Here is a 16,062-nt window from a genome sequence, read left to right as displayed (position 1 = left end):
CCCTGAGTCTGAAAGCAAATTACTGCAAGCAGAGATTATTTCATAGTGAGAGACAATGGGAAATGCAGTTACCAGAAGGAGCTGGAATACTTTGCTTTTCCAAATCATCAGCTTTTGAATTACTCAAATAACTCCCATTTAAGATGACATATATGGCTGTTTGTGTGATATCTAAGTGTTAATTCCTAGTCATATTTGTTCATAGGGTTTTTTTGCAGAACAGTTGGCATGTCCTCTCCTTGGCTATTCATTTTCATGGTTGCAGTAGACAATGAAATTTACTTAAACTATGCACTCTTCTGTGAAATTAATCATTTCAAAATGATATCTTAATTGTAAATTGAGTGCTCTTTGTGGTTAAAAGAGAGGAAATAGTGCCAAAGAGGACTGTTAAAACTGAAATCCATGCAAATGAAATTGCAGTCAGTGTTGTAACCTGTTAGCAGGAACCTATTTGGAAGCTATTATTTGCACAAAGGTAAAAACCACACAGGATTTATCCACTCAGGGTTGCCTGTGTATGGTTTGTTATTTAGGACAGTACTTTTTGGGGTAAGAATGTGCCTTTCAAAAGCAACTCAGTAAGCAGCCCATTCACAAAGTCCCAACTTCCTTTTACTCATCTGTTCATCTCAGCAGCCCCCAAACCCTCTCTTTTGGAGGCCAAAAGGAAGAAAACACAGGAGATTTTAAGCTCAGTGAATTGGATCTTTTTTTCCTCCCACAGAATTTGAAAACTAATTTGTATGAAACCATTCAGTTTTCAAAATTATAAAAACTTGTGACTCAACATAATAGACTCATGTCTGTTAAATATTATCATTAAAAGTTTCCCTTTCAGATCTATTAGTTACTGTACATTCATTAAATAACAGATAATTAGTGAAACTGATCCATTGAGGATTAACAGCTATGTAATAGATACACATCTGTTACATGGTTTTGGGGCTGGGTTGTTATTTAATGTACAATAACAATCCTATTAAAACCAGGTCTGGTGCCACGTTGTCAGCTGGTGTGGTTGGAATAGGGAAATGCCATCCCATGCTCTGAGGAGGATCCAGTCTCATGTTCCCTTTGCATAACTCTCAGAAGTATCTGTAAATACAAAGAGGAGTGTGGCTTAGAGGGATGGTTTTAATGGGTAACAGAATATGCTTGTTGATCTTGCTGGCAGTGTAATTTATATCAGGGTTTTATATCAGGGATTTATAATGGAAAAACTTCTAGGAGCCACCATGTGCTTCCCAAAGCTGCATTAATGATTCAGGCTTCCACCTAGAAAACTGCATAAAAACTTCAGATGCTTCTGAGTTTATTTTCCAGAGTTCACAGTAAATTGCTACCAAGGAGCCAGATTGACTATATCTAATTAAACATCTTCAGAATAGGTTAGAAAGGAGGAAAGATTGCGAAGTTCCTTTGAGACAACTTTCCCAGATGAGCTCTAATTGTGATTTTTTGTGAGGTGGAAGGAAGAGAATCTTTCTTTAAAAAAAAACGAAGTTAGATTTCAGTTCTGGGTTTGCACAGGAAGCAGGTGATGGCCAGGGATGAGGACAATTCCAGAGGTTCAGTTTCTGGAGTTCTGTAAATTCAACCATTTTTGCTCATTAGTGTCTCTCCCTTGGAATTACACCTTCAAGGACTTGGATAGAGGTTTTAAAACATAGAAGGCATTTTAGGAGAAAAATATCTGGAGTAATTCAGGCCCCAATCGTCCCTTTCAAAAGAGTCTCATTTTCTGTTGATTCTGGGAACAGGAATGAAGGGCACTGAAATTTTTAATTCAAAGTATGTGTGTGGAAACACTGGGTTGGAAGGATCTCAGGTGGTCTCACAATCTCTTGTCCTAAGGATGAATTTTAACTTATGTCTTGTTTATCTGACCTGTTCCTAAAAATTTTTCTTGATGAAAATTCCATGGCATCTTTAGGTAACTTGCAAGTATAGATACACAGAAATGCAGAATTTAATTTTGCCTTTTAATTTTTTTTTTATTTCTTACCCTTTTTTTCCCCTCCTTACCTCAAGTACTATATATATTTAAATTGGAGGTTAATATCAAAGTTTCTTGTGCAAATATAAACGTGACATTTTGCAAGCAGACTATTGTTTTGGTTAATCACTGGTGCTTTTCATGCAAGAGGGAAATTTGTACCAGAGCCACAGCATTTATCATTTGTTCAGGTGCTGTCCTGAGAAGATACTGATTTAATTTATTCAGGTACAGATTCTAGTTACAAATTCACAAGTACAGATGCTAATTACAAATTTGACTGCATTTAGTGACAGTTCAATCCAGCTGTGAATTGTTTATTTGAAATGTGACTCATATATGGCAATCTCTCTACCTGTAGATTAAAAGTACTTTGTGAAAGCAACATGAAAGACTATTTTATATGTTCCTACGTGTGAAAAATTTAGAACATAACAAGTTGCAATAAGAAAAAAGTGGCAAATGATCAGCTAAGCTCAGACACGTTGTTTGTAGAAGCCAGTGTTGGTTTTGGCTGTAGATGACTACACTGCTCTTAGACACAAGTTCTGTTCTCTGTTTACCTCACCAACACCATTTGTTACCATTACTTTTAAGCCAACCTCACTGTTTTAAGCCTGAACCTCGGTGAAACGTGGATGAAAGGACCCAGCCTTGCTTTGCTTCTGTTTGCAGGAGAGGATCCAGGACAGCCCTTCCCCGGCGCCGTCCCTGGAGGACAGCCAGCGGCCCGGCAGCCATGCGTCCTCCCACCCCAGCAGCAGCGTGTCCAGCTCCCCGTCCCAGCTGGACACCACCCCCGACAGGATCGGTCAGTGCCGCTGCCTCGCACCCCTCACAGCCCCTTACAGCCCCACACAGTCCCTCACAGCCCCTCACTCCCCTCACAGCCCCTCATTCCCTTCACAGCCCCTCACTCCCCTCACAGCCCCTCGCTCCCCTCACTCCCCTCACAACCCCTCACAGCCCCTCACTCCCCTCACAGCCCCTCATTCCCTTCACAGCCCCTCACTCTCCTCACCATCCCTCACTCCCCTCACAGCCCCTCGCTCCCCTCACAGCCCCTCACAGCCCCTCATTCCCCTCACAGCCCCTTGCTCCCCTCACAGCCCCTCACAGCCCCTCACTCCCCTCATTCCCCTCATTCCCCTCACAGCCCCTCACTCCCCTCACAGCCCCTCGCTCCCCTCAGTCCCCTCATAGCCCCTCACTCCCCTCACAGCCTCTCACAGCCCCTCACAGCCCCTCACAGCCCCTTGCTCCCCTCACAGCCCCTCACTCCCCTCACAGCCCCTCGCTCCCCTCACAGCCCCTCACGGCCTTTGTGTGCTGGGAACGCGCAGGGAAGCACTCGCTTGATACGGAATACGTGGGAACTTTATCCCTGTGGTTTTATAGTTAAACACAGTTTCAAGCTGTGTTAAGGGAAATACAGGTTGGACATTAGAAAGAAGATTTTTTACAGAAAGGGTGATAAAGTTCTGGAATGGTCTCCCTGGGGAGGTGGTGGATTCACCATCCCTGGATGTGTTTAAGAAAAGACTGGATGTGTTTAAGAAAAGACTGGATGTGGCACTGGGTGCCATGGTTTAGTTGAGGTGTAAGGGCATGGGTTAGACTCAATGATCTATAAGGTCTCTTCCAGCCTAGTAATTCTGTGAATTCTCTGAAGTTCATCACTGAGCAGAGCCCAGCCCCTCCTCTTGGGTTCCTCCTGTGCCAGTATCCCCTGCACAGAGGGATCACCCTTGCACCCTTCCCTGGTCCAACCATCTCCCTCAATGTGCTTGGGGAGAGAAGTGCTGCTCAAGACACCTGCTGTTGAAAAAGAGCAAGGTATCTTTTTCTCTGCATGTGTGTGAGGAAAGTCACAGATTAAATGATGACTTTTTTGTTCCAAAAACCTCCTTGTGCCCACACATTCCTTCATCACCCTGAGGCTGGGGCCTTTCTAGCTTTTTTTGGTCCCTCCACCAGAGCTTTCACAGCCTGTGCACTATCGATTAAAATGCTAATTCTGTCTAGAGGAAGTTTAGATCCTATTCTTGGTGCTTCCAAGAGGGATCTAGGGCAAGTCAATTAACATCTCCTCACGTCAGTGTGTGTCAACACTGCTGTCTCCTCATGGCCTGGAGCCCGTGCAGACATTGCTGCCAGATTTAAACCACAGAAGCCGTGCACTCTGGGTGAGTCACTGGAGAACTCCCTCCCATGCACCACCTACCCCTGGGATTTTGCAGTTCTGACCCTGGTCCTTGCAGCAGCACCACAGCACTGCCCAGCACAGTGCATAGAACCTGGATGCTCTGCCTAAATCTGTGCACACACAGAGACCGTGAAGTAGATTCCCCTAATCTTTTTCTTGGGTAAAATAAATACACAGGACAAGAAACTTTTAGCTTCCTGTAGCAGCAGTGAAAAGAGACTGTTGATGTCTGTATGTAGAGATTAGTGTTGTAAAGATATGGATAAATATTTTTCATTAACAGAATTACAATGATTTTTACTTTTGCAATCATAAAAGAAAGCTCTCTGTAAAATATGGTGATGAAGTTTGTAACAAGTGTCCTCCCTTGAATAACTGTGAAGTCTGTAATTGGTGGATTGCAGAGAAAGAAATGTTTTAATCAAATAAGAACAAAGAAAGAGGCATCCTGAAGCCATAAACTGCAGGTGTTAAGTGAAGAATTCCCTTCAGCACTGAAATGTTGAGGGGTGTTTTGCTGTCACCAATTCATTTGGGCTATGATCTGGCAATCTGTGGTTTTTATTAAGCTTACTGCTTTATAGATCATTACTAATTCTTAAATCTTTAAATGCATTTTTCCCCAAAATGGTTTTTGGGAAGTACTTTTCCCTCTAATTAATTAATTTGAACATTTCATAAGAAATCACATTCATCTCAGTAATAATTTGTGTTCTATCTTGGTATCCTTGTCTAATAAACTTGAACAGATTAGCTTTTACTGCATATTTTACTTGGCTCTAAGAGTTAAAATACCAAAATATCAACCAAGAGGAAATATAATTTAACATTTTCTTTTCTCTTAACATTTTTTTACTTGCAGTGTTATATAACTGTGCCCTCTGATTTTTTTTTTTTTTAGCCATGCTGACCAACAGCAGGGAAGGAGAACTCATTGACCAAGAAACTGGGACCAGCCTAAAAAAAATACAAAAGGAGAAAGGTAAAATCACAGACTGTTTTCCATCTCAGGCATTTAATTGCACTTATTATGTGTTTCATTCCTTTTTCCCATGTTCTGCATATGCTATGACATTATATTACTAATTTAAGAGAACTAAGTGCTTAATTGCAATGAATAATGTATCCAGTGAACTCACATGGAAGTGTAAGCAATGAGAACTTTGCTTCTCTCTGTTTATATAGCATGAGGGTAATATTTTGCAGGTCTTTTGCCTCAATTATTTATGAAGTCCCAAGCAAATATTTGATCAGTCATGTGCTATTGTTTGTTTGCCTTCAGGGGATGTGTGTGCAGACTGCTCTGATGCTCTGGGTGCACAATATCATTTTATATTGTCTCACCAGCGAGGGGCAGCAAGGGAGGAGGTGATGTTTGGCCTGGGGGATTCTCCTGTAGGCAGGGAAGTGCTTTCTCTGCTGGGCTCTCCTTGCAGAGGTTCATGGGTGCTGGAGGAGGTGAATACTCAGGGATTTATTCTGGGAAAACACTGCAGAGAGATGTTATGGGGGACAGTGAGGTTTTAGACTGAAAAAGATGTGAAGGGAAAGAAAGAGAAGGAAGAGACAACATAAATGTACTTGTAAGTCTGCTGAGAATAATTGTATTTATCATCATAAATGAAAGCACAAACTGATTTATATTTTGGTTGAGGTGATTTTCATGTATTTTCAGAAGAAGCTAAAAGGCAAGCATAGACAATTTTGTGGGCTACTCAGAATTTGGAGCCTCTCCGTGCCCTGTGATTCCAGAGTTATATAAAATTATTTGAGCAGTGTCAGGGTTTTGTTCAATCAGCTCTCTTCCTTAGAGGTCTGGGACTGATCATGGGTAGGAAGAGCCTGAAACTTCCTCCTTATATTTTGTATTTCTCTACTCAACTCTCCTTGAAGACAGAAGCTGTTTTCTATTCACTGGTTTTTCTGGACATTTAAGCACTTTCCTCATGAACCCCAAAAGAGCCCTTCTGTGCCATTCTGAGGTAATTTTCTGTCTGGATCATCCTGCTTAAATCCTTCCCTTTTGACTCCTGTTGACATTTACAGAAAGTTACCAGCCATACCTTCACTCCTTATTTAAAAATTTAAAGATTTAAAAATTACATTTCTGTAGTAATTGCATAGTGAGTATTTAATCTAAGCCTGAAAGTGTCATTGATTATAATTCTGTTGAACTGTACATGGTTTCTTGCCACATGTTCAGTAATTTTTCAGTGAAACAATTCAGTATCCTGTGGGGTTCAAAGATGCAAATCATGAACTTCTTGGTAGTAGCAGTTCTGTCACTCAGGATGGATGAAGGAAGGTACAGTTTAAAAATCTGAAAAAATAATTCAGAAATCCCCAAAGTGAAAATAATTGAACCTCCAGCACCTGTGAACCCAATTCCCAGGCTCCTGTGATCATTCCTTTTAACATGGATGAAATCACAAAGATCTGATGCTAACAGTTTGTGTGCCATAATTCTCCTTAAGATTAAAGTTGTGTAGGTTTATTCATTTCCTAGTCTACGCTTTTGCATAATTTCTTTAATTGATTAAGTACTGGGAAATACGTCTTTATACATGTGTTAGTTCTGCATGCACTTAGGGGATGTTTTTGGAATTAATTTAGTGTGCAGAGCTCTACCTGCATCAGAAAAAAACGCTTCAAAATCATGAGACATTTTAAAATGTTATTTTAGAGACAGAACAAAGTTTCTGCTTTTCTGCTTGGTCTGCAGGTGTCAAGTTTTTCTCAGTAATATGAGGATGAGAAATGTATTTTTTGTTGTCGTGTACAGATGTGATTTTTTCAAGTCACCCAATGGCTCCAGAACCAGAACCTTTTAATGACATTATAGTGGGACTAATACAGAAATTGTAAAGCACCAACCTTTATATCCAGGATTCCACGCTGATTTTGCATTAATTAATGGGACAGATCTATTCTGCACTTTCTGTAGGAACCACTGGGGTTGTTCCTCAGTGATTTGTCCCAGTCCTGTGTCTGGGATTCTTTGTTCCTTACATTGTTACTGTTTTCTCCTGTATAATTATTTTGGGCTCAGTTCTGTTGAGTGCTTTAGGGTCAGGTGTGGACAGTGTGGGGAGGGGGATCTGTGCTGCCTTGTCCTGCAGAAAACATCCATGTAATTTGTATACAGAGCAGGCTTTGTTTTTCCAAACCTGCCATTGCTCTTACCAAGGCAAAATATATCCACCATGGAAAAGATTTTCAAAGTTATTAAGAAGGAATGTAGTTAAAATAAAAGTATCAACATTTATTAAGTATGACAAGTAAGCGGTTTATACAACCGTGGCAAACATATGTTTTCACATCTGTTTTGAGTAATATCATCATGATTTTAAAAATGATTTATAGCTCTGCAGGCCATAAAATGCCAGCTTTGCTGGAAGTTGGAAGATTTCAAACAACAAAGAAATTATTGAAGGCATATATTGAACGTGTTTTTGTGTTATACACCTTGACATCACTTCACAAAGCCGAGCTCTCTACAACAATTAAGACAGCAACAATTGAAAATTAAGGAACTCAAATTTATCAGGAGAACTATTTATTGAAATCTTAGCATTAAAAAAATGATTAAAGTTATTGTAATGATTATAGACAAAATATCCCTCAGGATACACAGGTTTTGTTTTCCATATCCCATTTTAAGTGATCTCAGCAACAGACAAAAATGTGCCACTTTGTTCTCATCAAAGTAATTTTGAGGTGATTAGGGCTGAGGAGAGCATGGCTTCACAACAGTGCTTCTTTAAAAGAGAGTTAATATGGGGTTGTTGCAGTTCCTGTGTTGGTGGGGCAGAATTTCCAGAATTGGTGGTTGTCTCTTGCAGAGTGTTCAGAGCCCAGTTACAGCCATACCTGTAAGCTTTTTGAAGGAGAAATGCCATTAAATCTCAATTACTCTGCTTCTTTTCATCATCCTTTTAGAGGAAATATGGTCAGATTTAACATTAGAGGGCAACAAAGTTAAACATCTTTGGAAGTCTGCATGGTTTGGGGTCTTTATATATATATCTAAAATTGTTTTTACTGCATGGATTACATGCAGTACTATATTTTTGTCAAATGCCTTTTTCTGGCATGTTACACCAGCATTTTGCCTGTGCATCTATTTCTGAGTGAAAACCATATCAAGAGTAATCTGCACTTTATTTTGAAATCACTAGTTCAAGGAAACAGTTACAAAACCCCCCCTAGAACACAGCCCACATTTTACCTGCACAATTACTCACAGAAACTACACTTTAAATTCATCTGCTTCAATACATATCCTGGAAAAAGTCTCTATTGTGTGGGGTAGGATTGTGTTTGACACAGCTCTGTATAGGCTTTACAGAAAGCTCCATATGAATTCTGGCATTAGGAAGGTGAAATGAGCCAGAAAAGAATTTGGCTGTGCCTTCCAGCCGAATTTAGATGCTGGTACAATTATTCTGTTTGACTGCATGACAAGAAACATTTCAAACTCCTCACACAGGCTGGAGCAATAAAAGGCACTGGCCCAGCTCTTGCCACAGTGAAATCAGTGGGGATGTGCAGGATGTCTTCAGTGGAACAGTTTGACCAAAGCTTGGTCTTTGGGAAGGGTTTTCCCCCAGCTCGTGCTGCTGGTTGTTATGTAGACATGGATAGCACGTTCACATGGGGTTTGGGGTGCAAACCAAAGGAAAATATTGTAGGAAAATTCCACAAATGACCCTACTGTCAGACTTACCCACTGTTTGTGCGGTCTATGAGTACAAATAAATGTGGCTTTTGCTGAGAAGGGGCTGCCCTGCACTCCCAGAGCTGCCTGGGGGCAGTGCTCCCTGCTCCAGCCCATCCTGCATTTCCAGAGCCCAAATCCAGGCTCTGGGGCTGTGTCCCATGGCCCAGGGCAGTGTCCAAACTCTGCATCTGGCAGCTCTCCCTTCCCAGTTTATTAAAGAGCACCTTTTCCTTTATTGCTTCAAGGAAAGGGGATTTTTGCATCATTTCTGTCTGCTGAGTGAAATATTTTCAGATGGCCAGAGACCATGGTAATGAAAGAATAACCATATTTATTTATTGGATTTCATTAGCAGAAAAGAGGGTTTCTGCTGTTTGAATTAATCACTGCCAAAGGACCGGGCTACTCAGGATGTGAGGGGAGGAGAATGAGCAGGTGCAGAACACCTGAAACAGCAACAGGCTGCTGGGGGCTGTGCTCCAGAGAGGAGACTTTCCCAGCAATTAATCTGAAAGCATCCAGATGGAAAAGGGAAGGAAGGAGAAGGAGAACAAGGAGCACGAAGCTGAACCACATGGTGGCTGTGCAAAGTGTGCAGGAGGTGCCAGCACCTCCCATGGTCTCCATGCTGCTTGTTTGACCTGTCAATACTGGCATCTTCAAGATATAATGTGAAAAAAAGCTGTTTTCTTCACAAATGTGTTCATGAATACATGAAGAACTCCCCAAATCAGGAGTGAAACCGTGTTCATTCTGGTGTCTGAGTGTGTGGATCACAGACCTGGGGTTGTTTCATCAGCAGTGGGTGCAATAGTACATGAAATTAAAGGTTTCTTTTCCCCAAAGCCTTGAGTGACATGCACAGTGCAAATGTCCTCTGAATAAGTCAGAGATATTTTTACATTTTCTATCCTCAGAGAATACTGAAAGATAAGAAGCACAGTGCTCTATTCTGGGTGGAGGCATTTTCCACAAGTGTTTTTTTGTTTTTAAATTTAACCTACAAATGAACTGACAGCTGTTAAAAAGGTGGCCTAATAGTAGATGTGATTGTCTGTCAGTCAGTCAATCCAAAAAAACCCAAACCCACAAAACCAAGGCAAACTCTATTAACACTTAGATTCACAAAATGTAAATAATTAATAAAGGTAAAGCTTTAATTTTTGAAGTGTCTGTACTCATGATGTTATGATTGTGTGCTTAACCATTGCTGAAAGATTTATAAATATAAAGGCAATTATGCAAGAGATGCTGGTGAAGTACTCCAAGGTCACACCTTTTACATTAAGTTTATATTAGAGCTTTATTTGCAGAATTATTTTTAGGAATGCTCTTTTTCTGATAAGTAAAATACCTACTTCACAGTTAGCTTGCCAGATGGGCTAAGGCAGTTTCTTGCATTGATATATAATTTATTAATATGTTTAATTTATTAGATTTCAGTGACTTTAATGTACCGCTGTCTAAACACTACAAATTATGAGTCTGTATAAACATGGTGAAATAATGAAATGTTCTTTACTGAAAAAGCTTTGAAACAAATTTTTAGGAAGGTATCCATTCATGTCAGACTGCAATACAATGGGCAAATAAGAGGGAGGTCAGGGAGCTGCTCTTCAGTCAGTCGTCTCTTCAGGGACATTCCCACTTTTCCTCCAATACTGTAAATTGTTTAATGTAGGTTCATCTGAGCTATATCAAATTTGAAAAGTAGAAGAAGAGGAGAAAAATTGTTGATTTTCACCCAGTGACCTAAGAAAGCTTTTGGATTAGGCCCAGGAATCTTTTCCTTAGCACTGGTCTTAAACCTGACGTGCTGGATTCTCTGCTTGGTGTTAGCTCTGGTGCAAAGCCATTAACCTGAGACCTGCAGGCAGTGACATTCTTAATGTCTGTGAGTTATTTCATAAGTTTGCCTTCAGTCCTCATTAGGAGCAGCAGGATGTGGACAATCTGTGTCCTGAGAGGTTGCTGAATGTTTTTGTCATTCAGAAATCCTTGGGATCTTGGGGACTGCACCAGCAGGGCCTCAGCCTCCCCTGCCTGAGCACCAAACCTGCTCAGGGGCACTCTGCACTTGTGTGCCCAAGTGTGCAGCTGTGCACACACACAGGACAAAAGGGATACAGATACAGAGAAAAATTCAAATTACTCATAAAAATTGTTAATTGGTGACTTGGGAAGTTTTGCAGTATTTGTGACTGAGGGAGACCTTCAAGAAATTCCCAGAAGCTGCGCTTCATAAACCACAGTTCTTTCCTGAGGGTTCCTTCCAGTGAGCCAGGGTTTGTCCTGCTGCCCACAGCTGGATGTTCCAGATCAGTGAAATGCAGAGCTCATGATTGTGACAGCAGTGTGTGCTCCTGCTGTCAGAAGAGCAAACCCAGCACTGGTGGATTTTGTGGAGCATTTTTTGTGTACTCAGGGACTTTTTTCCAATTTGATCTTAAATATCTAAGATGGCTCTGTGGAGTGTGTCTGTCTCCTGTGTAACAGTCACATTCAGATGGCAATTAAGGGCTCTGTCTTCCCTTTTGGGGAGGACTTGCTGCCCAGAGGCTTCTAGAGACAGCAAGGCTGAGACAAAACTGCACATTAAGGTTCATCTCCAAAGTGGTTCAGAATGCTTTGTGCATTAGAATGTTCCTGATAAGAAAAAGTAATAAATCCTTAGTGAACTTCTCACCATAACCATTCAAGGATTCTGTGCATAAGATAGTGAGGTAACCTCAGAGTGGAAGTAGAAAAAGATTATTCTCGATGTGTAGTCATGAAACCAGAAAAAATGTGTTCTTCATTATATCCCAGACATTGTGTTGAGTCCCTTTGCTAAAGTTACATGAATTCTTATTAGCAGAGCTGATCATGGTCCATGTGCTCCTCTCAGAAGCCACTGGGGCTGCAGGAAATCAGATTTCGTGTTTGATTGTTGGGGCAGAAGGCACCACTCCACCACTTGGACTGTGTATGGGGTTTGTGTGTCACAGCCACAGTCGTTTCTGGGGATGGACACTTCTCTCAGTAGGTTTTTCATATTATCAGCTGTCCTTTGGAAATTCACCATTGTGCCTGAAAGAGCAGGAGCCCACCATTGTAATCAGTCAATAAAATTTCACCTGGATTAGCTCAGTTTGTTACAGGCTGGTGCTGATAATGCCAAGGTTCTAAGGAGGATTTTATCCTTGCATGGGGCATTCACTGAAGAGTTGGATTTGAAGATCCTTGTGGGTCCCTTCTGAAGATTCCCAGCTGTGAATATCATTCTTGTAGCAGGATTGATAAAAAGATGGAAGGGGGAGACAGCTGTGAGCTCTGAAATTGGAGATGAATGAGTACAAACTAGAAAGAGGGATTGCTCCAGTACAGAATTCTCCCAGCACGCTTCTTTGGTCATGCTTGGCCTTTCCATGATGGTGTCAAAATACCAACTGATTTATTTTCTTCTTTTATTTGGTAGTCAGAATGAAAGTAGTTTCCAAAGCAGATTTTTCTTCTAGTTGAGAGAATGTGACAGGCTATAACAAGCAGTTTAATAAATAAAATTCTGCTTCCAGGTGTATTCTGAGATGTTCTAATCTATAAAACATGGTGCAGTTTTGAATCTGTCTGTTGCACCCGTCACTGGGGCTGCTCTGTGATATTTTGATCGTTGGAGCTGGCTTTGTGAATTTGCTGACATATCCTGTGGCTGTTTTGGGAGCGAGTTGTCAGCGAGGGGATCCAGAGCTGTACAAATTTCACTGACAGTTCAGTGCAGAGCCTCTTGTGCTGTGCTTGGAAGATGCCTTTTTATGTGGAGTATATTGGATGATGGAGCATCTCCAGGAGATGGCTGAGCTGGAGCAGAAAATGGGATGTGTGTGTGTACACGTGCCTACTCAGAGAGGCCAGAAAATAACATAATAATGTTCAGAAATTGTTCAGAAAATGCCGTGTTATTTATACATCTCTAACCTCTGGGGACTTTTCAGGTGCTGTAGAATAGGAGATTGTATTTGTTATTGTTGTCTTGGTTTTTGTTAGCTCGAAAATCTTGAAATTGACTGTAATGATGGCAGCCTCCAGGCAAAAGTGTGGAGAGATTCACATATTAAAGGAGGAATCACCAGAGCTGCTGTTTGACTTGTGACATTATTGTCATTATTGTCATTATTATTGAATGGCCTTCGGCACCGGAGGCAGGAGGGATTCAGGCAGAAAGGAGAGTTGGAATTGCTCTATAAAACCATAGATCTATATCTATACTTAGGTATATTTCTGTTTATATGCCATATATATAAATATATATATATATATATATATATATATATATATACTGAATTTTATCTTTACTGATACATTACAAGGAAAGCATAATATTTCTGTAAAATTACCAGCAGTAGTAATAACAATAATAAGAATTATATCTTCACATAATTTCTTTGTACAAAGCTTTTGATATTAAAAAAAAGAAAAGAAATCCACCAATATTCAAAAGCTAATTAATTAAGTTCCTTAGAGACAGTTCTGTTGTTTCAAGAATGGTCATTGTTCATTTCTCTCCATAGACAAGTGTGGAAAACTCAGCAGAAAAGGAGTCAAGTGTTTCTAGATTAGGATCTGATTCACAATAAGAATTCTCTCTAATACACAAGATAACTTTTCAGCAGTCTGGTTTAGGATGAGTCTTCTGTAAACACCACTTCCTATATGGCTCATATTAAATCCTGTATGGAGCAGGCTGGAGCTTTAATTTTACACAACTAGCAGCTCATATATCATCAGTCACATAAAGTACTGAGGGTAAATGGTCCCAAGTATCTGCAAAGTATGATTATCTTTCTGGAAGAGCTGTTGCCAAATTGGCAGAATCACTGTGGGGTTTTATCACCAATGAGGGCCAACCTACACAGATTATCGGGGTTAGTAAATTGTAATGGCAGAATTGAAGTCTCAAATTTTGCAGTTTGTTCTTTTTGCTCGATTTTTTTCTTAGAATTTCTGCTGTTTTGAGCAGCAGCGTGGCTGGGCTGGGGCTTTCCTGGCTGACTCCAGTGAAAGTGTGTTCTGATATTCCAATGTGCAAGTTGTTGGGGAACTGCTTTCTCTTCTATGACTTACAAGAACATCTGTTCCCATTTCCTCTGTAGAAAACCTACAGTCTCAAGGACTGTCATTTATTCCCTAATATTCCTCCTCATCTGAAAAGGAAAATCTCAGCTCTCTATACATCAAACTGCCTAGTTGTCTTTTTTTCTTGAAGTCTACACATAGAAATAAAGCTGCAGAGAAATTCCAGCTGGCAAAGGACCAGCAGCATCCTGCAGTACTCTCCTGAAGGAATTACTATGGGAAGTGTCTGTGGCGTAGCTTTAGAATGTTTGCATCACTAAAATGAGCCTGTTTATCTAAAAAAAGAGATTATAACAGAAGAAATCCAGAAGGCATAATAATACATATTAAACCTTGTTTTCCAGGCTGTTGAATCAATTTATAGGAATATGTGAGTGAGCAGGAAGGTAACAGCATCTGGTAGCAATAACAGTTTCCCTTCCTGAGTTACCAAATTAGCTATGGGAAGGTGATTAAAAATAAAATATAATGATTTCTGATAGAAATAGGTAAACGGCATGGGCTTTGAGATAAGAACTTGACAAATGTGTAAAATAAATGCAAAACTGGTTTTGAAAAGGGGGGGAGATTACCATTTTCTGTGCTGTGTGCCAAGGTTTGTGCATTTCAAATGTTAGCAGTTGGCTTCTTTTCAAAACTGATAAATAATGATGTTTGCTGTGGAAACAATTATCCTAAAAATAATTTAAAAGGATTGTATCCCCTTTTTGTTTGCCTATAAAGACCACATTCGATTTATATATAGACAGAAAGAGCTCCACTTGCATCTATAAAACAGTTCTTAAATCATTCTAAATTATTGATGTGCACAAAGAACTCTTTCCGCTTTTGTTTGAAGTTTTATTTCTGCGGCGTTGTGCTTTCTAATTGTACTTTCAACTGCTATGACATCTGTTATAGTTGTTTCAAAAACTTTCCATACTTTTCTTTTTTAATGATAGACAGGCTTTTCAAAGACAAACTGTCTTCATTTTGAGCAAGAAAAATAATTAGTTGAAAAAAGATCACTGATTTGGCCGGCGAACTCACCATTTTACTGGGGTTTTTTTCACAAGTTGCTGTTTTATATGATTCCAGCACCTATTCAACAGAAAGCTGGCCAAGAGGAATTCATCTCTGCAGTAACTCAGAAACCATAGAGCACCAGCATATGTCCCTTGCTTCCCCGAGGAAATGCAGGACTTTATTCTAACAGAAAGAGTACCAAGAAAGTACTTCACAAACCATAGTCTCTATATGTCTAACAGATGGAAAAGTGAGCTACTATTCCAAGCTGCTGTGCCCAACATTTTAGGAAGAAAGCTCAGAAATTGGAGATGAGATTAATGCTTAAAAGTCTGCTCAGAAGCCCTGTTTATTATAACTGGTGATAGGAATATGTGGTGCAGCAGTAAACAGGTTTCTAATGATCTGTGCCATAATGCAGTCTTACCTCTGGTGTAAAGTCTAAAAAGACTAGATCTAAATTTAAAGTGTTCCAGATTAGGATTTTAAATCTAAATTTAAAGTATTCCAGATTAGCAAAGCACAATGTAAAGACATTTCCTTGTCTTTTTTCAGAAGAGAGGATTTTTACCCCTAAGGTAGAATTGTTTTAAAAATTTAAGCCCTGGACTCTGGTCCAGTTGTGGTACACCATAACTAACCTTTAAATTAGAAGTTGCCCAGAATTCATATAATAATTAATACAACGTTCAGGGATTTAATTGACCACAAGATTAAACTATTAAGGAAAAAAATTCATCCTAATTGAGAATTGAACCCCTACCCTTTATTCATGGAGTGTCTGCTCTGCTGCTTGAGTCGTGAATTGGGGGTTAATTGACTGTCTAGAATCTCCCAAGGAACAATTATTTCATGCCATGGTGTTAACACATCCTGGCATAAGGCATTTTTATGGGAGTCCTTTCCCCCCTGGATTTAGAGAGATGTCCTGAGCACAGCAAGGAAAGCTTCTGGATGTGGGCAAGGGAAAAAAGATGGCAACAAAAAAGAGATTTGGGGTTTCCTTTCACACACAATCCC

At 40.1% G+C, this 16,062-nt stretch overlaps 1 protein-coding gene across 6 annotated transcripts in view; it reads left to right on the top strand.

Annotated features, from left to right (window-relative positions):
* Positions 1 to 16,062, top strand: part of DACH2 (dachshund family transcription factor 2) — a 251,311-nt gene that overhangs the window by 202,318 nt on the left and 32,931 nt on the right. For all 6 annotated transcript variants that reach the window (XM_071442176.1, XM_071442178.1, XM_071442173.1 and 3 more), the window contains exons 6-7: positions 2,675 to 2,810; positions 5,107 to 5,187. In XM_071442176.1, coding sequence (XP_071298277.1) covers positions 2,675 to 2,810; positions 5,107 to 5,187 — 217 coding nt within the window. The remainder of the gene's footprint in view (positions 1 to 2,674; positions 2,811 to 5,106; positions 5,188 to 16,062) is intronic.

Source organism: Agelaius tricolor, unplaced genomic scaffold, assembly GCF_023055355.1.
Source record: "Agelaius tricolor isolate 1412-34295 unplaced genomic scaffold, bAgeTri1.0.p SCAF_17, whole genome shotgun sequence".
Taxonomy (NCBI): Eukaryota; Metazoa; Chordata; class Aves; order Passeriformes; family Icteridae; genus Agelaius; species Agelaius tricolor.
This window is presented reverse-complemented; position numbering and strand designations above follow the sequence as displayed.